The sequence below is a fragment of the Sinohyriopsis cumingii genome, chromosome 3 (assembly GCF_028554795.1).
Source record: "Sinohyriopsis cumingii isolate HCF-2022 chromosome 3, ASM2855479v2, whole genome shotgun sequence".
Taxonomy (NCBI): domain Eukaryota; kingdom Metazoa; phylum Mollusca; class Bivalvia; order Unionida; family Unionidae; genus Sinohyriopsis; species Sinohyriopsis cumingii.
In genome coordinates, this window is record NC_142963.1 from 93,050,285 (window position 1) to 93,068,097 (window position 17,813).

Consider the following 17,813-nt stretch of genomic DNA (forward strand, 5'->3'; position numbering starts at 1 on the left):
CATGTACATGTATATGCTAGCTGTAATTGTACTGTATATTCAATAATGGTTGAAATAAATTAATGAATACTTCTACTGATGTGTGTTTATTTCATATTATTATAACATGCGATTGTACATACATGTACAGTAAACATAAGTTTAGACAATGAACACTTTATTCATGTTGACACTCTCTGCTTCTCCCTCATACAATTTGCCTTTGATGCCCTGCCAATTCTTGGAATTTTGTAGCCAACCACGTGAATAGGCAAAGTCAGTGGTGCTGAGTTGGTCTCGGAGTATCTTTGCCTTGGCAATGAGCATTTCATCGGTGATGGCGGCGTGGTGGGTCCACATGTCTGAGAACCACAAGAAGACGGGCATCATCGACTTGTTGATATTTGGTGTGGCGAGCGCGAGTTAGGTCTGCTGAGTCGGCAGGTATGGAAAATCATTTGCCCGTGTTTTTTTTATGATGTCCGCAACTGTTGACATGCCAATGACTAAGGATGAATAAGCCATAATATGCTGGTGTATATCTTGAATGGTAGCTTTTGGGTGATCTTTGTGCTGGCAAATCTTTTTTATGCTGGCCGGTATCTCTAGTCGTCTACGCTTACTTGATGGTGTCGCCATAATATATGTAAGATGTACAACGAATACAAACTGAAATCTCACGTTACGGTAAACTAATGAAATGCAGTCATTTCTATTAGTCGTATTTTACAGCTGTTATTGTTGCTAATGAGCTGATAATTGACGTCCACATTTTATTCTGATATGAAGCCCTATACTGTCCACAGCTTAAATCAATTAACTGTATTTGTACAGCCATCAATAAACTATGATTGTCACATACAATTGGTAAACAACAAAGAGGCTTAATAACACACTTAATTTATTTACCATATGTTATGTAAAAAAGCGTGGACAATTTGATCCCAGTGTGATTATTTAATTATTAACACCCCCGTTGGCGACTAGCTAAAACAGACATTGTTTATACAATCGCTGGTTACAACATGGTCTCGCTACCTAGTTTTTCCACACACATGATCACGTGATTAATGGATAACTTTAACATACCACTAGAATTTTAACAATCAGAGATTGATACATTGGCACACCTCCAAATTTGCGTAGATGAATCTGTATTATCCGACTGACTGTATTTTCATATACGATTTTTCTATTTTTCTTATTTTTGGACAGATTATTTCCGGATCATCAATACAAGTTTTAAAGTAATTTTACACTTTGGTCCCCGATTTTGATTTCTGGATCCGGAATGCGGATTTCTTGATTAACGGAGCAAATTAATGTTTAGGAATTCCGTTCCTGTTGAATTATGTCCAGATAGCAAGGTTTCCAGATAAACGGAGTCCAGGTTAACGAGGCTCCACTGTAATTGGGTCCAACATGAACTCATCTGAATCCTGTCTCTCATGATGGGGTGAGACAGATCTATCCCTTTCCATCTCTCTTCTTGGAGATAGGGACTGGCAATACCAGCTTGATGCAGAAGGAGAGGAGTGGCAGCACATCACCACCTCCTTCTTCAGTACTGAAGGAGGGAACTGGAGGGGCCTATGGCCTGTAAGGAAATTCATCCATAGTGCTATGTAGGCAAAAGAAGACATTCCAGACTCGGATCAGGTGGTTGGTGTCACAAGCCCCATTTGACTGCTATGGAAACAGGGAATGGGGTAGTTGGGGGCATTAACCCAACCTTGTATACAGAGGGGGCAGGTTGCCCTGATGCTCTGCTTAGTGACTGATACTAAATGAACAGCGAATATAATCCAGTGCTGGTTAGATGGTTAGAAACTAGTGACATGCATACTGACTGATATTTGTCACCCTCTTACTCTCATTGAGAACATCAGACTAAGATCAATTTCTGCAAAAATACTACACTTAACCAGATTAGGAGTAAATATATTCTTATTCCATATTTTCCTCCATTTTCTAAGCAACATGGAAACCCTATGAAGGACCTTGACAAAAAAATACTTTATGTATATTTGGTAAAATAGGCCCAGAAGTTTGTTTTTGGGAAACAGATGAGAATAGAACATGTTGACAGACTAGATGACAGATGATGCACAATACAAGAACTAGTGTGCCAGTTATTGCCTCCAAGGACTTTTCAGGGATAAAACCAGCTTTATTGAAATTCAAGGAGTTTTCAAGGTAAGCCATCAAAATTCAAGAATTTTTCATGGCTGTGAAAACCATGGTGTGAACAATGCATGATAAACACAAGTTCAGATAACCTAGAAGTAAATTTCAATAACAATGACTTTTAAGTGAGAATAATCAATGCCTAAAACACACAATTTTAGCAGTTATAATGGAAAACCTGACATGGCTCTGATCATCTTTACAGTTATCCTTGTGCTACCCATCATTATGCCTTTCAGAAACTGATGAAGTTGTACTTACCAATGACAGTTGTAATAACTGTTTTGGTTGCAATAGTCTCTGCTGAGCCAGAACGACTAGTTCTTCTTGATTTTTTTTCTGATGAACTGCTATCTACAAAATAAATTTTAAAAATCCATATTAAAGAATATGAAACCAATAAATCAAAATTCTCTTGTTATTATTATCCTTTTTAATTTACAAAATTGATTTAAGAAAGCGAATTTTTGGTAAACTGTTTCTCCAAGAATACTTAACCGATCACATTAGCATTAGGAATATAAGCCCTGCTACCTCTTGAATCCATCCCTTCCAAAGATGAAAATTCAGCCTTCTGGCTATAATATATAAAGGGCAACAACTCTTGCCCATTACCTCCCCTCACTGCCTGCAGGTGGTGATAATTTAAAGCTGAGTGGAGCATCATGTTAAAGGATGCTCACACTGCAGGCAGATCAGGAAGGTATTAATGTGATGTGATCAGGTAAGTATTCTATGAGAAATGTAATTAATTAAAAAGTTTTCTTTCTCCATCAAATACATTCCATGATCATATTAAAGTTAGGAGAACAGGTAATATGCAGAGGGAATGCTGAGCATCCTGCCTAACCCAGGTAAGCTTTAAGAGGAGAATACTGAATTCCTCATGTTATGGTTAACCTACTCTCCTAACTGCAAGCAGCACAACCAGAGGCAAGATGGATTATGTCTGGAAAGAAGAAATAATTAGATCTTCTTACCACATAAAAGTTGCTGGCAAATTCAGTGAAAGCTGTGCAGCATGTTTGTCCAGGGGTTGTGCTGATGTCAGCTACGTCTGGTAGCCACTTGTGCAGCTGTGCATGTGATTTAAATTTATAAGAAAGCTTTAACAATTTGTCAATCATATCACTATGATGTCTGCAGTGAGGCAGTTTATAGTGATGTCTAGCCCTGAGGCATCATGCCGCAGACATGTAGCATTATGTCCCACCCAGTCACATTACTATGACACCATGCCAACTAGACCTAACGCTAACCTCTTAATGCTGAGCACCAAGTGAGACAGCTATCAGGACCATTTTATAAGTCTTTGGTATGACTTGGTCAGGGTTGGAACCAGCGACCTCCAGCATCTGAGGCGGATGCTCTAACCACTTAAGCCACCGAAGTGGTCTTGTGCAACTGAGACTGGGCCTACCAGATCAAGAGTGTGTCTTTGTGTGGCCAAAACTCAAAGATAAAAACTCAACAAGGTTAACTGTGCATGCCAAGCAAGCATCTTGACAATATCTTTGATAAAAACATTGCAGTGAAAGGCACGGCTTGTAGAGGTTGCTCTTATTTCATGAAAAGAGATCTTCATGAGACAACTCTATTCTGGCTATAAATCAGACTGCACCATATATATTACACATATCAGCCATGATGAAAGGGTTTGAGGGGTTATGTCCTCTTTTCCAGGTTTAACTGGAAGAAAGCAGCATCTTTGGGATGCAGTGGGGCTTTTATTCCTAACATTAATGTAATATGCTAAGTATTCTGAGAGAAACATAATTTACCAAAAAAATTTGCTTTCCGTCATTTTGCCACTTGTTAAACTATCACATTTTTTGTACCACACAATGAAATATTTCATGCATTAATGTAGGAAATAACATTTATTTTGTTATAATATAATTATTTTGCTTAAACCAAAACTTATCCAGTTACAGTCCTACCCATTTATATTCACATCACTTATGTCGACAAGCCGCCTATTTCGAAAAAAGGGGCCCCGAGTGGCTGAGTGGTCTAAAGTGCTCTCCGTTACGTATCACTGCCATCTCACCTCTGTCGACGCCGGTTCAAGTCTCGGATTTAGCCAATGTGGGTATGTGAGAAAGCTTCTCGTGGGTTGGTAGTTCTTTCCTGGGTTTTCGTGGGTTCTTCCTCCACCATTAATACTGGCCGCCATGTACAGCCTATCGTGTGCTGAAAAACCCCACAACAACAACAATTTTGACAACAAAAAAAAGTCCTGGTCCTTGGTCTACTATTACTACCAAAATTGTCATGCTTACCAAGTTACGTTGACGTCTAGATACAAAAATAAATGTACATGTCGACAGATGCCCTTTGTCCCTGATCATTTATGTCAACCAGCTGCCAGTTCCGACCCATACTCTGTTCAACAATTAGTTGATCTTGCTGCCAGGCTTCAATTTTTCCGCCTAATAATTTATGTCCGCAGGCGGCCAGTTCTGACCTGTACTTTATTCAACAATTAGTTGATCTTGCCACCAGGCTTTAATGTCACGGTCAGATAAAAAAAACAGGCTTTTGTTCGGTCCTATGAAGTTGGCCTCTCACAGCTACTTAAATAACAGCAATGAAATCTGATCGATTCTAGCATTTTCCAAAGTGATTGGTGATTAAAACAAGTTTATTGTGCTGTGAAAGTTTCCTTTTTAACTTTATTTATATTTACGATGGCTACCTACGGCAGCGTAAAACACAGATTAAATTTACAGCCTCTGGAAACTAAATATCTGGCTGTTAAGGAAGCTGAGAGTAGAGCATCTCGCAAAGACGTCTGTGAAACTTTTTCTCTTAAACAAAACACCCTGTCAGGATGGATGAAAGCTGCTGAGTCTATAAAGAAAGACTATGTTGAAGGTAACTGCGCTCCCCCAAAAAAGAAGTAGAAGACTGTTAAATTTGAACATGTGCAGGAGGGCACAGCAAAATGGTTCAATGAAACCCACATTGCACCTTTTCCATAGATCATGATACTATCATCAAAAAAGTAAGAGAATTTGCTAAAAAACTTAGTGTGGAGAACTTCGCTGCAACAACTGGTTGGTTCAATCGATTTAAAGTTCCTTATAACATTGGATACAAAAGGATTTGTGGAGAAGCCAACTCATCTGACACATCCCAGTTTGATGGATGGAAAGCCCAACTTAAAGATATATTGCAGAATTATAAGTCTGAGGATATATACAATGTGGACTAAACAGCTTTATTCTTTATTCTTTAACTGTACTCCAGACAAGACATGCTGCATCAAAGGTCAACCATGTATTGGTGGGAAACAGCCTAAAGAGCATCTCTGTTCTAGTCACATCGAACATGATTGGCAATGATAAAATGCCACTTCTAGTTATTGGCAAGTCTAAGAAGCTTTGCTGTTTTAAAAATGTGCAACATCATCTTGTGGATTATTATGCGAACACAAAAGCTTGGATGATGTCGGATATTTATATGGAGTGGATAAGGAAACTCGACAGAAAAATGAAAGTGCAAGGAAGAAAATTTACAATGCTTGTGCATAACTGTTCTGCACACCCACATGTGGATGATCTCCAACACATCCAACTAATTTTTCTTCAACCCAATACCACGTCACTCAAACAGCTGATGGATCAAGGAATCATCCAGAATCTAAAACTACATTATCAAAAACATCTCGCCCACAAAAAGCTGGCTGTGATTGATCAGCAAGAAGAATTTAAGGAAGATTTACTTGGGGCTCTGTACAATCTGAGGAAAGCTTTAGGATTAGTGAAGCCAGAGACCATACAGAACTGCATTATGCACACTTTTTCTCCCGAAAACAAGGAATTTTACAGATTCTCTCCATCAGATAGCCCACATAGTCTTGAAGAAGATGGCTTCTATGAAGGTATTGGAATTCTGATAGATGAGTTTGTTCGGATGGCTATTGAAACAGATGACAAGGAACAATGACAAGCAGCTCTAGCAGATGATGACATCATTGCTGTCGTAAAAATGGATTATGTTTCACAAGATGGCATGGAAGACAATATAATTGAAACTGATGCTAATGATGAATCGGAAACACTACCTTTGCCATGTGTTTCATGCAGAGAGGCCTTTTCAATGTGCGATGATTTGACAATATATTTTGCACAATCAAACTCATTGGTAATATCAGAAGAAGCGCATAGTCACTTGGAAAAGTTGCAGCATCTTCTCCAGAGAGAACAACTATCAAGGCTCAAACAGAAGAAGGTTGTATGAAGTTCAGAAATGCATGTACTGTTGTTATCTCCCATGCCCACTTGTGCTAACAACTTGTAATTTATGCACTGATTATGCTATAGATAATATTCTCAAATACATGTATATGTATTTGTCATTAAAATCTTTTACTGCTATATGTATTTTGAGAGAATTCGTAACTTGTTATCTCTTGGACATATTTTAAATGTATACCACTTGAGCTGACATTGCTACAGTACTGCATTGTAAGAATCATTTTCTTTTAATATCTCATTAGCATGTGTCAATGTATACAATATTATGCCTTCACTAATCATATCAACCGCATACCAGTGAAACAAGATGGCCACTATAGCTTAACCGGCTTGAAGCAGCTGTTCCGTTTTTAGTGCCGTTTTCATGATATTTGTGCTTGTTGCCTGTTTTCATCTTCGTTATTGTGTTCATTATGTATTGGCTGTTAAATTCGTATGTGTTTCTTCATCTCCTTGTTTTGGAAATGAGAATAATTAGACTTTTTCTCAGCTGTCTTGCTCCACTGTTTTTGAACAAGCCGCCATCACGTGATACTTGCCAGTCAACCCGTTTATGCTTTCGATGGACCCTCATTAATTGCTTTAAATGTTCACTCCTTGGCTCTCCACACTACATTGTGCTCTAGACTAAATGAACTGGGACTACATTCATCATTACCTAAATGTAAACAGAAGCAAAAAAAGAAACGTTGTTTCAAAGCTGGCCAGCATAGAACAGGAAGAATTCCAGTTAACTCCCTTATTTCGGCACAACCATTTAAAAAACTTTCGACCGTTAATTTAGATAACCTAATTCAAGTCCCAATTAATTCATCAAGCTTTGTGTCAACTATCCAAGAAATACCTCTGCGCATTGCATTAATCGATGCCCAGTCAGTAGGACCACCAGAAAAGCGCACAGAAATAGTTAATTTTATCAACAACCAAAATGTTGACATATTTATCTTGACAGAAACATGGCTAAAAACATCAGGCTATGAGCCCAAGTGTGTGGATCTAACACCCACTGCTTACACCATCAAGTCGTTCCCCCATAATTCTTGTGGAGGTGGAACTGCTGTCATCACAAAGAACTCCATGATAAAACGTCTTAACTATACCAGAACATTCAATTTCGACCACACATCGTTTGAACTAGTCCAAACCACACTCACAATGGAGCAAAGGTCAGTCCATTATTTCTGCCTATACCGCCCTCCTCCTAGTAGAAAAAACAAGCTGGCTGACTCTCTCTTTTTGGAGCAGTTTCCGAATCTCCTGGACTATGGAAATTCGATAGGTGGCAACCTGATTATTCTTGGAGATTTCAACTTTCACTTTGACTGTCCCGGAAACTCAAATACATCAAAACTCATAGATTCCATTAATGTTTTCAACCTCAAATAGTCAGTTAACCAACCCACCCATAAACATGGTCACATTTTAGACTGGATTCTTCATAGACCTGATGATAACATTCTACGGTCCTCCCTGGTATCCCATGGCCTTGCATCAGATCACCTCTGCATTATATGCCATCTTGACGTATCAGTCCCTAACCCTCCACCTTTATCTGCTACTAAGAGAAACCTCCGTATGATAAATAGAACCAAACTAATGCACGACATCCAAGCTAACCTAACAACTTGCTTACCTCCTACCGCAGAACAACTCGATAACTGTCTGCGTTCATTACTTGACAAACATGCCCCAGCTACCAAGTGCAGAGTATCAATTCAAAAGTGTTCTCCATGGTATAGCACTGTTAGGGACCAGCTTCGCACTGCTAAAAGAGACCGCCGTAAAGCTGAGAGGCTCTGGCTTTCCACCAGACTCACTATTCATAAGCAAATCTATGAAGTCGCTAAGAAGAATGTCACAAATATAGTCCATGCAGTGAAATCAGCCCAATACACTACTAAGATCATGGAAAGTTCCAGCTGCAAAGAGCTCTTCGAGATTACTAACAAGCTAATGTCAAGGAACAAATCTACACCACTTCCAACTACCTTCTCTCCAGTCGACCTTCTGGACATGTTTGCAAATTTCTTCTGTGACAAAGTACAAACCATTAGAGATAAGCTTGACACCACAATTTCAATTGTCTCATCATCACCATACAGTTGGGATACAGAATTTGAGTGGCAACCATTAGCAGCATTTTAACCTGTCTCTATGGATTTCGTACGTACAATCCTGATGAAGAGTGCACCAAAGTCATGTGAACTTGATCCAATTCCAACATCACTGCTGCTTGAGTGCTTAGATCCAGTATTGCCTTCACTAACTGATGTTATTAATACCTCTCTCTCATCTGGGGAATTCCCATCATTTTTCAAAACTGCCATTGTAAAGCCTCTGCTGAAGAAACTAACACTAGACCATAACGATTTAAAGAACTACCGCCCAGTTTCTAATCTCCCATTCAGTTCTATCCCAGCTTGTATCTCATCTAAATTCAAATAGTCTTTTTAGCAATGTACAATCTGCATATCACCCTTGCCACAGTACTGAAACTACTCTTCTAAAAGTAGTTAATGACATTCTCTCTGTGTTGGATAGCGGAAAGATTACAGTCCTCACCCTCCTTGATTTGTCTGCAACATTTGACACAATAGACCATGATAGACTTCACCATCTCCAGCATGTATTTGGCATTCATGATACAGCCTTACTGTGGTTCAAGTCCTACTTGGTCAACAGGACACAAATTGTATCTGCAAATGGAATACACTCCAGCCCAGTTGATCTATGTCGTGGTGTTCCACAGGGGTCTGTTCTTGGACCCGTTCTCTTTATTCTGTACACTCAGTCACTCTCAAGTGTCATAGATCATCATCCAGTGTCTCACCAATTGTACGCTGATGACACCCAAATATACAAATCTAGCCACCCAACTGGAGTTGATGCTACCATCCAAGGTGTAGAGAGGTGCATTTCTGATGTGAAATATGGATGACTTGTAACAAGCTGCAGATGAATGATGATAAAACTGATGCCATTCTGATCACAACACAATGACTTTCTCATTTACATCCTTTACCTCAAACAATAAATATCAGCAACGCCAACATTAAATTCACACAATCAGTATGAAACCTAGCAGTTACTCTGGACAGCACTCTCACATTGCACCAATATGTCATGAACATATGCAAGGCTGCATATCTTGAGCTGAGACGCATCAGCTCAATTCGCAAATATCTTTCAGTTGATGCCACTAAAACACTTGTGTGTTCATTAGTACTTTCAAGACTGGACTATTGTAACTCAATTCTGTCTGGTTCATCTCAATATCTACTCCAGAAACTTCAAAAAGTTCAAAACACAGCTGCTCAGATCATACTTAGTGTACCACGATCAGAGCACACCTCCCCGCTGCTCTGTACCCTACACTGGCTATCCATTCGATCCTGAATCAAACACAAAATTTGTTCTCTGTGCTACGTTTCACTGTCGGACTCTAGTCCAACATACCTATCTGACCTCACCCATGTGTACACACCAGCAAGATACTTACGCTCCTCTTCTGACAATCGTATACTCATTATTCCCACTATGAAAACAAAGTCATATGGACAGCGTTCTTTTGCATACCAGGGCCCAGCAATGTGGAATGAATTGCCCACTGAACTTAGACACAAAGACACAGTGATCACATTCAAGAAGGCTCTCAAAACTCACTCATTTCGACTGCAAGAACAAACTTAAAGACCTAATAATGTTTCCTACCTGAAATATTCTCAGCATGTTTTTTATTTTTTAATGTTTTTCTAATTCCATGTTGTTTGTTTTTGTAATAATATTATTATGTTTCTTATCTTATAGGTGTTGTCTAATGTTGTAAAGCGCTTAGAGCTTCTAAAGATTAGGCGCTGTACAAAGTCCTCATTATTATTATTATACCTCTTGTTCACTTTTATGTACTTTTCACGATGACTTCTGTAACTAAATACATGTACTGTTTAAACCAACTTGTTGATAGGTTTTCATTTCCCTGTGAACAGACTAACCAAACTCTGGAGCCCCGAGTGGCTGAGTAGTCTAAAGCGCTCTCCATTACGGATCACTGCAATCTCACCTCTGTCTGCATGGGTTTGAGTCTCGGAATCAGCTAATGTGGATATGTGAGAAAGCTTGCCAGTAGCTTCTCATGGGTTGGTGGTTCTTTCTGGGATTTTCCAGTGTTCTTCCTCCACTATTAATACTGGCCATGATGCATAGCCTATCGTGTGCTGAAAAATGGCATTAAACCCTACAACAACAACAACCAAACTCTAGGCCAATTTAAGTACATGTACTTGAAGCATGTAAATAACAACCATGTGCTAATGTCGACATTGAATATCATAGTGAATGTTTTTCATATCAGGATGTGACCGATGCAATATTTTGTTATGGATTTTATTACACAAAGGTAACCAAAATGTAATATGTCAATATAAAAGTGTATTTCACACTGGTTTTGTCTTCATGTACTCAAAATTTCCATTGTTTGTTTTCTCAAAGTGTAAATGCTACTCACTGACGACAGGTCACCCCTTACTGACAAATTTAATTTACCCACCCCCAACATTTATCTCAACGTCTGCCTATGTCGACAATATTTCCTCGGGCCCGAGGATGTCGACATAAATGGGTAGGACTGTACTAATATTATTGGCAGCGATCATAAATGGTGGTAAATTATATTATTTCTATCAAAATCTATTTTCCATGCTAATGGAAAATAATAATTAAGTTTTAAAAAGTAAACAAGAGGCCCTATTGGGTTTGTTATTGCTCATATGGCTTACATAACATTTCATCAAGCAGGTTCATACAGCATTATAAGAAAAGCTAAGTAAACTATCTTCCAAAGTTAGATCATGTTGATTTTACCATTTTACTATATCCTGATAAAAATATTTCTAATTATTAAGGTCAGAGTTGAAATGCAGTCCCTAATCAAAGTAATCTATGATGTTGATGATAATATACTCAGACAATCAGATGCAAGATCACCTCTTTCTTTTCACTAATATGCACTGATCTTGCTCATTACTGAAACAGTTGAAGATACTGATGTTAGATGCAAATACTCCAAGTTTGATTAAAACCAGATCACAAAATAATATGACTTTCAGAGTGATAACAATCTCTACAATTCTGATACATTCGAACCTGTCTTGAAAGACCACACCTTCTGCCAAAGTAGTAGTCTCTCAAAAAAGGTGATCTGTTATGACAGGCCATAACACTACATAATCAGTAAATCTGTACATGTAATAATCTGGTATATCAAGACAAACTGACTATCACCTCTCAAGACAGGTTTTTATGTACAAGTTGACAAATATGAATAGATTTTTCTCATCAAACTCATCTGAGATCTTAATGATATAAGCATATACTTCCAGTTTGATTAAATTTGAATAACAAATTAGACCCTCAAAATGGTAACAAGGTCATTCAAACAGATGCAAGATTACCTTATTAATATAGGTGTTTCTCACTTATTACAGAACACAGAACACATCCATTATTTTAGTCCGATAAATACTGTATCAGAAATATGGCCTCCAGAGTGGTAACAAGCTATGACAATCACATGCAAAATTACCTCATTAATATGAATGGATCTTCCTTCATTACTAAACCCATCCGAAAACTTAATGATATAGACATATATTCCAAGTCTGAAGTCAGTTGAGATATATGGTGTGGTAACAAGCTCAGCCAATTGGATGCAAAAGTATCTCATTACTATGCATGGCACCTGAACCCATATTACAAATCTAATAAGACAGGATCAGAAATATGGCTTCTGGAGTGGCAACAAGCTTAGCCATGCAGATGCAAGATCACCTAATTAGTATGCATGCATCTTGCTCATTACTGAACTCATCCATGATCTTACCGACAAAAGCATATATTCCAGATCTTATCAAATTGGATCAGAAATATGGCCTTCCTAGTTGTATAAAACTCAGCCTTTCACATGCAAGATCAATTAAATAGTATGCATGGATTTCACTTATTATCAAACTTGCCCAAAATCTTAAAGATACAACTATATATAACAAGTTTGATAAAATTCAGATCAGAAACACAGCCTCCTGAGTGGTAACAAGTTCTGTTTATCACAAGCAAGATCAGTTAATATGCATGGATTTTTCTTTTTAGCAAGCTCTACCCAAGATCTAAATGATGTAAGTATGTAATCTGCATTTGATCAAAATTAGATCAGAAATATTGAGTCCAGAGTGATAACAAGTTAATCATTCAGGTTCAAAACCACTTCCTTAGTATGCATGGATATTGCTCAATATTGAACTCATTCAAGATTTTGATCATATAAACCCAAATATCATGTTTGATTGAAATCCATCAGAAATATGGACAACTGATGACAGATGGACACAAAATGGATGCAGTACCATACCATAAACTCCTTGGTCTTAAAGGTCACCGGCATCCTCCAACATTTTCCTATTTATATCAGATTTTCATTACATGATTAAAAATAGTTATACTCGCACAAAAATAAATAAAAAATTATCAAGGGTAAAGAAGAAATAATAATTTAATTACTCGAAATATAAGTATACAAAGCTGTTACTTCCCCTTAGTTACGATTTCCCACCTACAGAGGACGCAACCGGAAATGACGTACATTTATCCCCACAAGACGAAGTACATGCTTCTTGTTGTTGAAAAATAAAACACTATAAACTACGGATAGGGAATATTTTAGATGAAACTGAAAAAAAAGATGAAAGAAATCGGCACACTTAAAGAATCCAAAGGAACCAAATTTGACTTCCTTTTGTCGGCCAACTTCAGAAGAAAAAATCGGCACACTAAAAGATACCAAAGTGAATTTTCCGGGGTTGGTTTGCATTGTAATAAAATAACCTATGTATTTGATATCCTGTCGGTAAGTTCAAACAATGAGTTTACTGCTCCATGCCAGCTGTGTTTATCACCCGGGCTTCTATTTGTTTGCCATATGTAATCATAATTCATGTTTTGCAGGGCAAATATTATACACAATAATAACTTGCTTTAATAATACTTTATCATTTGCACTCACATTGAATGTAATTTAAAATAATGATTCTTTTTTGGTGGTTTGTTTGCGAGATACGGACTTATAGTTAACCTGGATAGAATACAATCTGGGTCAGTTTGCAATAAGTAACTTGTCATGCGTAAATGGCAGGTGCCTTCAAGCAATTGGGTGATACTTTCGTCTCATTTGCGATTTTGTTTTTTGACATAAGCGATACACACTACACTAAGGATGCATACGCAAGCCGGCACCCGCCACAAATACGGAGTTAGTGGACATATATTTTTAAAAAATTATTTTTGCATAATGAAAACAGAAGGAATATATGATAACAATGCAATATTAATTTCTTTCATTTAATTTTCAAACAAGTCTATGTTTATCAATTTATTTTGTACCGTGAGTGTGTATGTGTGTGTGGGAAGGGGGGGGGGTACAAATTAAACACAAAATTGTTTCCTTTCTAATTTGTATGGAATAATGGAGGAAATATGATTGACAATATTGACAAGTAATGACAAGCTTTCAATTTACTCACGCAAACACAAAGACAACTTGAAAAATAAAAACAATAAAATTAACTGGTAAGAGCTTCATATGGCAGCAACTAAATACTGACAAAATGCTCAACATTATTCTTCCCCCTTCTCTCTCCCTCTCTCATGAATAATCTAGTATGTGTTGTATGCAGCTGTTTAACAACGTGAAGCCTAAACTTAAGTATATTTGTTATAATATCTCTTGTACAATACCCTTTGCAAAATCTATACGCATTATGTAGAATATTATCTGTTACGTATTTTTGTTTTATAAATGATTATTGATAATTTGACAGGAAGACTTAAACTGAGAACGTCGTTGTGCAGATGCATATATTTGTTAGCATAAAAAATGTATATAAATATTTTAATTAGAACAAGCAAGATATGTCAGTTTGTGTTTTCTCTCATAAATATGTACGTTACGAAGTATGATTATTTTCTTTCAAAGCATATCAAAATAGTTTGTTTAAATTTAGTTTTTTCCCCCCTAAAACCTATCTTACATTGAATCTACTCTTTTGTTGAAGAAAATTAACGTACAAACTATTGTTAAGTTTGGCCAAATTGTATTTCGAGATGGGCCGAATTGTCTTCGGGCAAAATTCACTATAATCCGGCATAAATGATACAACTTTCCCATCCCTCCCCTATTCGATCCCACAGATTAAATACACTTTTTTCTGGTAAACATGGTTTTTCGGAAAAAGAAAGAATGCCTTTTCCCCATCATCACTATTTTGGTTACATCCATATGCAACACAGTGCACCATATTTGCAGTACAAAAGCACGATCGTATGCTATATCACATAGACATTTACGTGGGGAAATTAAGCACTTGAACGGCTGGGTTGAATAGAAGGGATAAATGTACATCATATCCGGTTTTGGCACGCGGAAACTACCGATTGTTTACGGAGATTGCCGAATCATTTTTTCATTTTATAAAGCAGAGTTTTAAGTCTTATTAAACATTTTTATGGTGTGCTTACATAACCAATGCGTTTTGTTTATAACTATAATGATATCACATGTTTGTACAATATAGGTGGCAGGTGACCTTTAAGGCCATTGAGCTAAAAACTAGTATTAGTCAAGAATGAAAAATTTACTATCATACAAACATAATCTCAAAATCTACCATATAACTATGGTGAAAATTGCAGTGTTACACTTTTAGTAAGATGATGGAAAATTTTCCAACCCCTAACAACTACCACTGTCAACTAAATTGAATTCCCATATCTTGATCATTATAGGATAATCGAGCACACAAAATGTCCCCATGACATCCTTAGCCAGGTGTAACAATAAATTGTAAAAATGACTGTTGAAAAACTATTTAAAATTCTACAGAATGTATTATGAGACAGCTCTGAGCAGACAACTCATGAACTTTTACTACTGTGATCTGATCATAATGTTGACATTTGTCAACAGTACTTAAGGACATTTTGTGTAAAGGAGAAATATTTCCAGTGATTGCATATCAGCATTAAACTTTAATAAAGAGAGATAGGTAATTTTTCAAACAAAGTAGCATGAAATTTAATTTCAACAAAAGATCAACCAGCAACAGCGAAGTTGAATATATATTATGAAAACTGTACATACACAGGGGCCTATTCTAGAACACATACTTGGGCAAAGAAAGCCAACTGATTGCTTGAAAAATGAAAAATCAATTTTACGCTCTACCTTTATTTCATTATTAAATCTCTCCTATGTTTAGAAACTTTCCACTTTTCCAACATGGGGGTTAATTTTCTCCCTATATTTTCAGTTCTAAAATAGACTATAATTGACAGTTTTTAATACTAGGTGGTTAATGCCTTCACCTCTAGAATTTTACACTATGTACTCAACTTACCTGAAAATTCTCCTTCGGAATCAAGACCTGAAACAAAAACATTTTTAAAAAAATGAGCATTTTTTTTCAAGCAAATGCATTATTTTACAAGTAAGTTTATATAGTGAACAAGTGCAGATGGCACTTGTAATTAAACTTATCAAGAAGTTTGATGACAATAATGTTCCCAACCAATATCTTCAGAATACATTCAGAAGTGCAGACACAAAAGCAGTGAAAAACTCTGCAAATATGATGCCAAACCATCTCATCAATATGTGCAAGTATTACTCTTAATAAAGCCAAATGAAGATCTTTATCATACAGCTTTACTCACCAGTCTTTTTTATTTTACTTCTTATTGCAGTTTTACTTGTCACATGCCAAATACAAGCTTATTTGTCTTTCAGCTATGCAAGCTCACAAGTTAGTGTTTGGGAGGTAAAGCTAATTTTAGTCAAGTAATAAAAACCTACTAATATTTCATTATTATCTCTGTCCAGGATGGTAGTACCCATTCCAAGCTTAACATTCCCTCTTCCAATCAGTAACTGGAGGACCTGAATAAACAACAGTCCCTTGAAGGGACTAATACTCTACTGTCTAAAATGAAATTCCAGAAATTCCAAATAAGTTCATTTTCTTATTTTAACTGCAGTTTTGAAATCATCTCTGATATTCCTGGGTGACAAGATTTCTAAATCAGCCAATATGACAGCCACATTGTATAAAAGATTGGGAAAATTTTCATTTAGGACAAACTAGTGTCAATTAGAAGACTTTTGCTGAAAATCCCAAGATAATATTATCATCCATTATGGAGAATTAGTTTCAAGATTTTCAGAATATTCATTGTGGCTGCCACATTTTAGGTCAGACTGGCACTATTTCATTCAGGACCAATTACTCTTTGGATGAAAAACCTATGTTGGTATACTTTTATATTTGTGAAGTGGAGCAATAACAAGAACTTCAAGAAGGCTTCCATGGTGACCATACTGGCTGTCAGATTGGTACCAATTTCATTTAGTACCAAGTAGTCTTGATAAGAAGTCTTCTGGTGAAAATCTAATGCTAATATGGTTGTCCATCCAGGAAAAATTGCATGATTTTCAAGACAACTGATATCATCTGGGAGGTCTGATTAAGCCTCAGTTAACAGTTAGTCAGAACCTACATGGACACTGCAGAGAGGGAGACTTTGCATAAGAGGGTGCAACTCCCTAGCCTGACTGCTTTCTTCCTCATGATCAGATTGAGCACTTTTTGGTTGGGTTGACAGGTCTGTAGTTACAGCCAGGGACTGATGCTGTTTAACTCTCAAATCTTGTAATGCCAAGGAGGGGAAAAATGAGATCTCCAAAGAGCATCTCTGTATTAAAGCATGGCAGCCCTCAAAACATTTGTACTGTGATCCAGAAAAACCTTGTAAGTCTCAAAACGTAGCATTTCTAACATGGTGAAACTACAAAGTGAGTGCAGTGGACATCAAAAGTACATGCTGTGACATCTTAGCAACAGCCTCCAACAGCCTGTAAAACTGCTTGGGACAAAGATCCCCCCTTCAACAAATTGAATTCAAAGCAGGAGGCCAATCAACAGATCAAATCACGGAAGAGGGGGCAGACCACCCCTTATGCTGTCTGGCAGTCTCCTGGCTTCAGAAAACTTCTGTGTAAGCTTCTACACCATCACTGAATGTGAGAGCAGCAGAAGGTTGAGGTGTATGCATCAGAAAGTCCCTCACAACTGGACAGAATCCTGTTGTCTACAGCCTCTGGACAGAGATCTGGGAAAATGGGGCTTGTTCAACCAGAATTAAAAATGCATTGTCATACAGTGACATAGTTCTTGATCTAGCTATCCCTTCTTATCTCCATCTTTGGAGAAGGTGATGTGAAGATGGTGCATTTACACAAAATATATGAATTGATTATCACTAGGACTATATTTAAGTGTCACT

At 37.2% G+C, this 17,813-nt stretch overlaps 1 protein-coding gene across 2 annotated transcripts in view; it reads right to left on the minus strand.

The window, feature by feature from the left end:
- Positions 1–17,813, minus strand: part of LOC149803290 (uncharacterized) — a 169,908-nt gene that overhangs the window by 81,415 nt on the left and 70,680 nt on the right. For both annotated transcript variants that reach the window (XM_089952978.1, XM_089952979.1), the window contains 2 exons: positions 15,872–15,898; positions 2,428–2,520 (listed from right to left, as the gene is read on the minus strand). In XM_089952978.1, the coding sequence (XP_089809104.1) occupies positions 2,428–2,520; positions 15,872–15,898 (120 nt within the window). The remainder of the gene's footprint in view (positions 1–2,427; positions 2,521–15,871; positions 15,899–17,813) is intronic.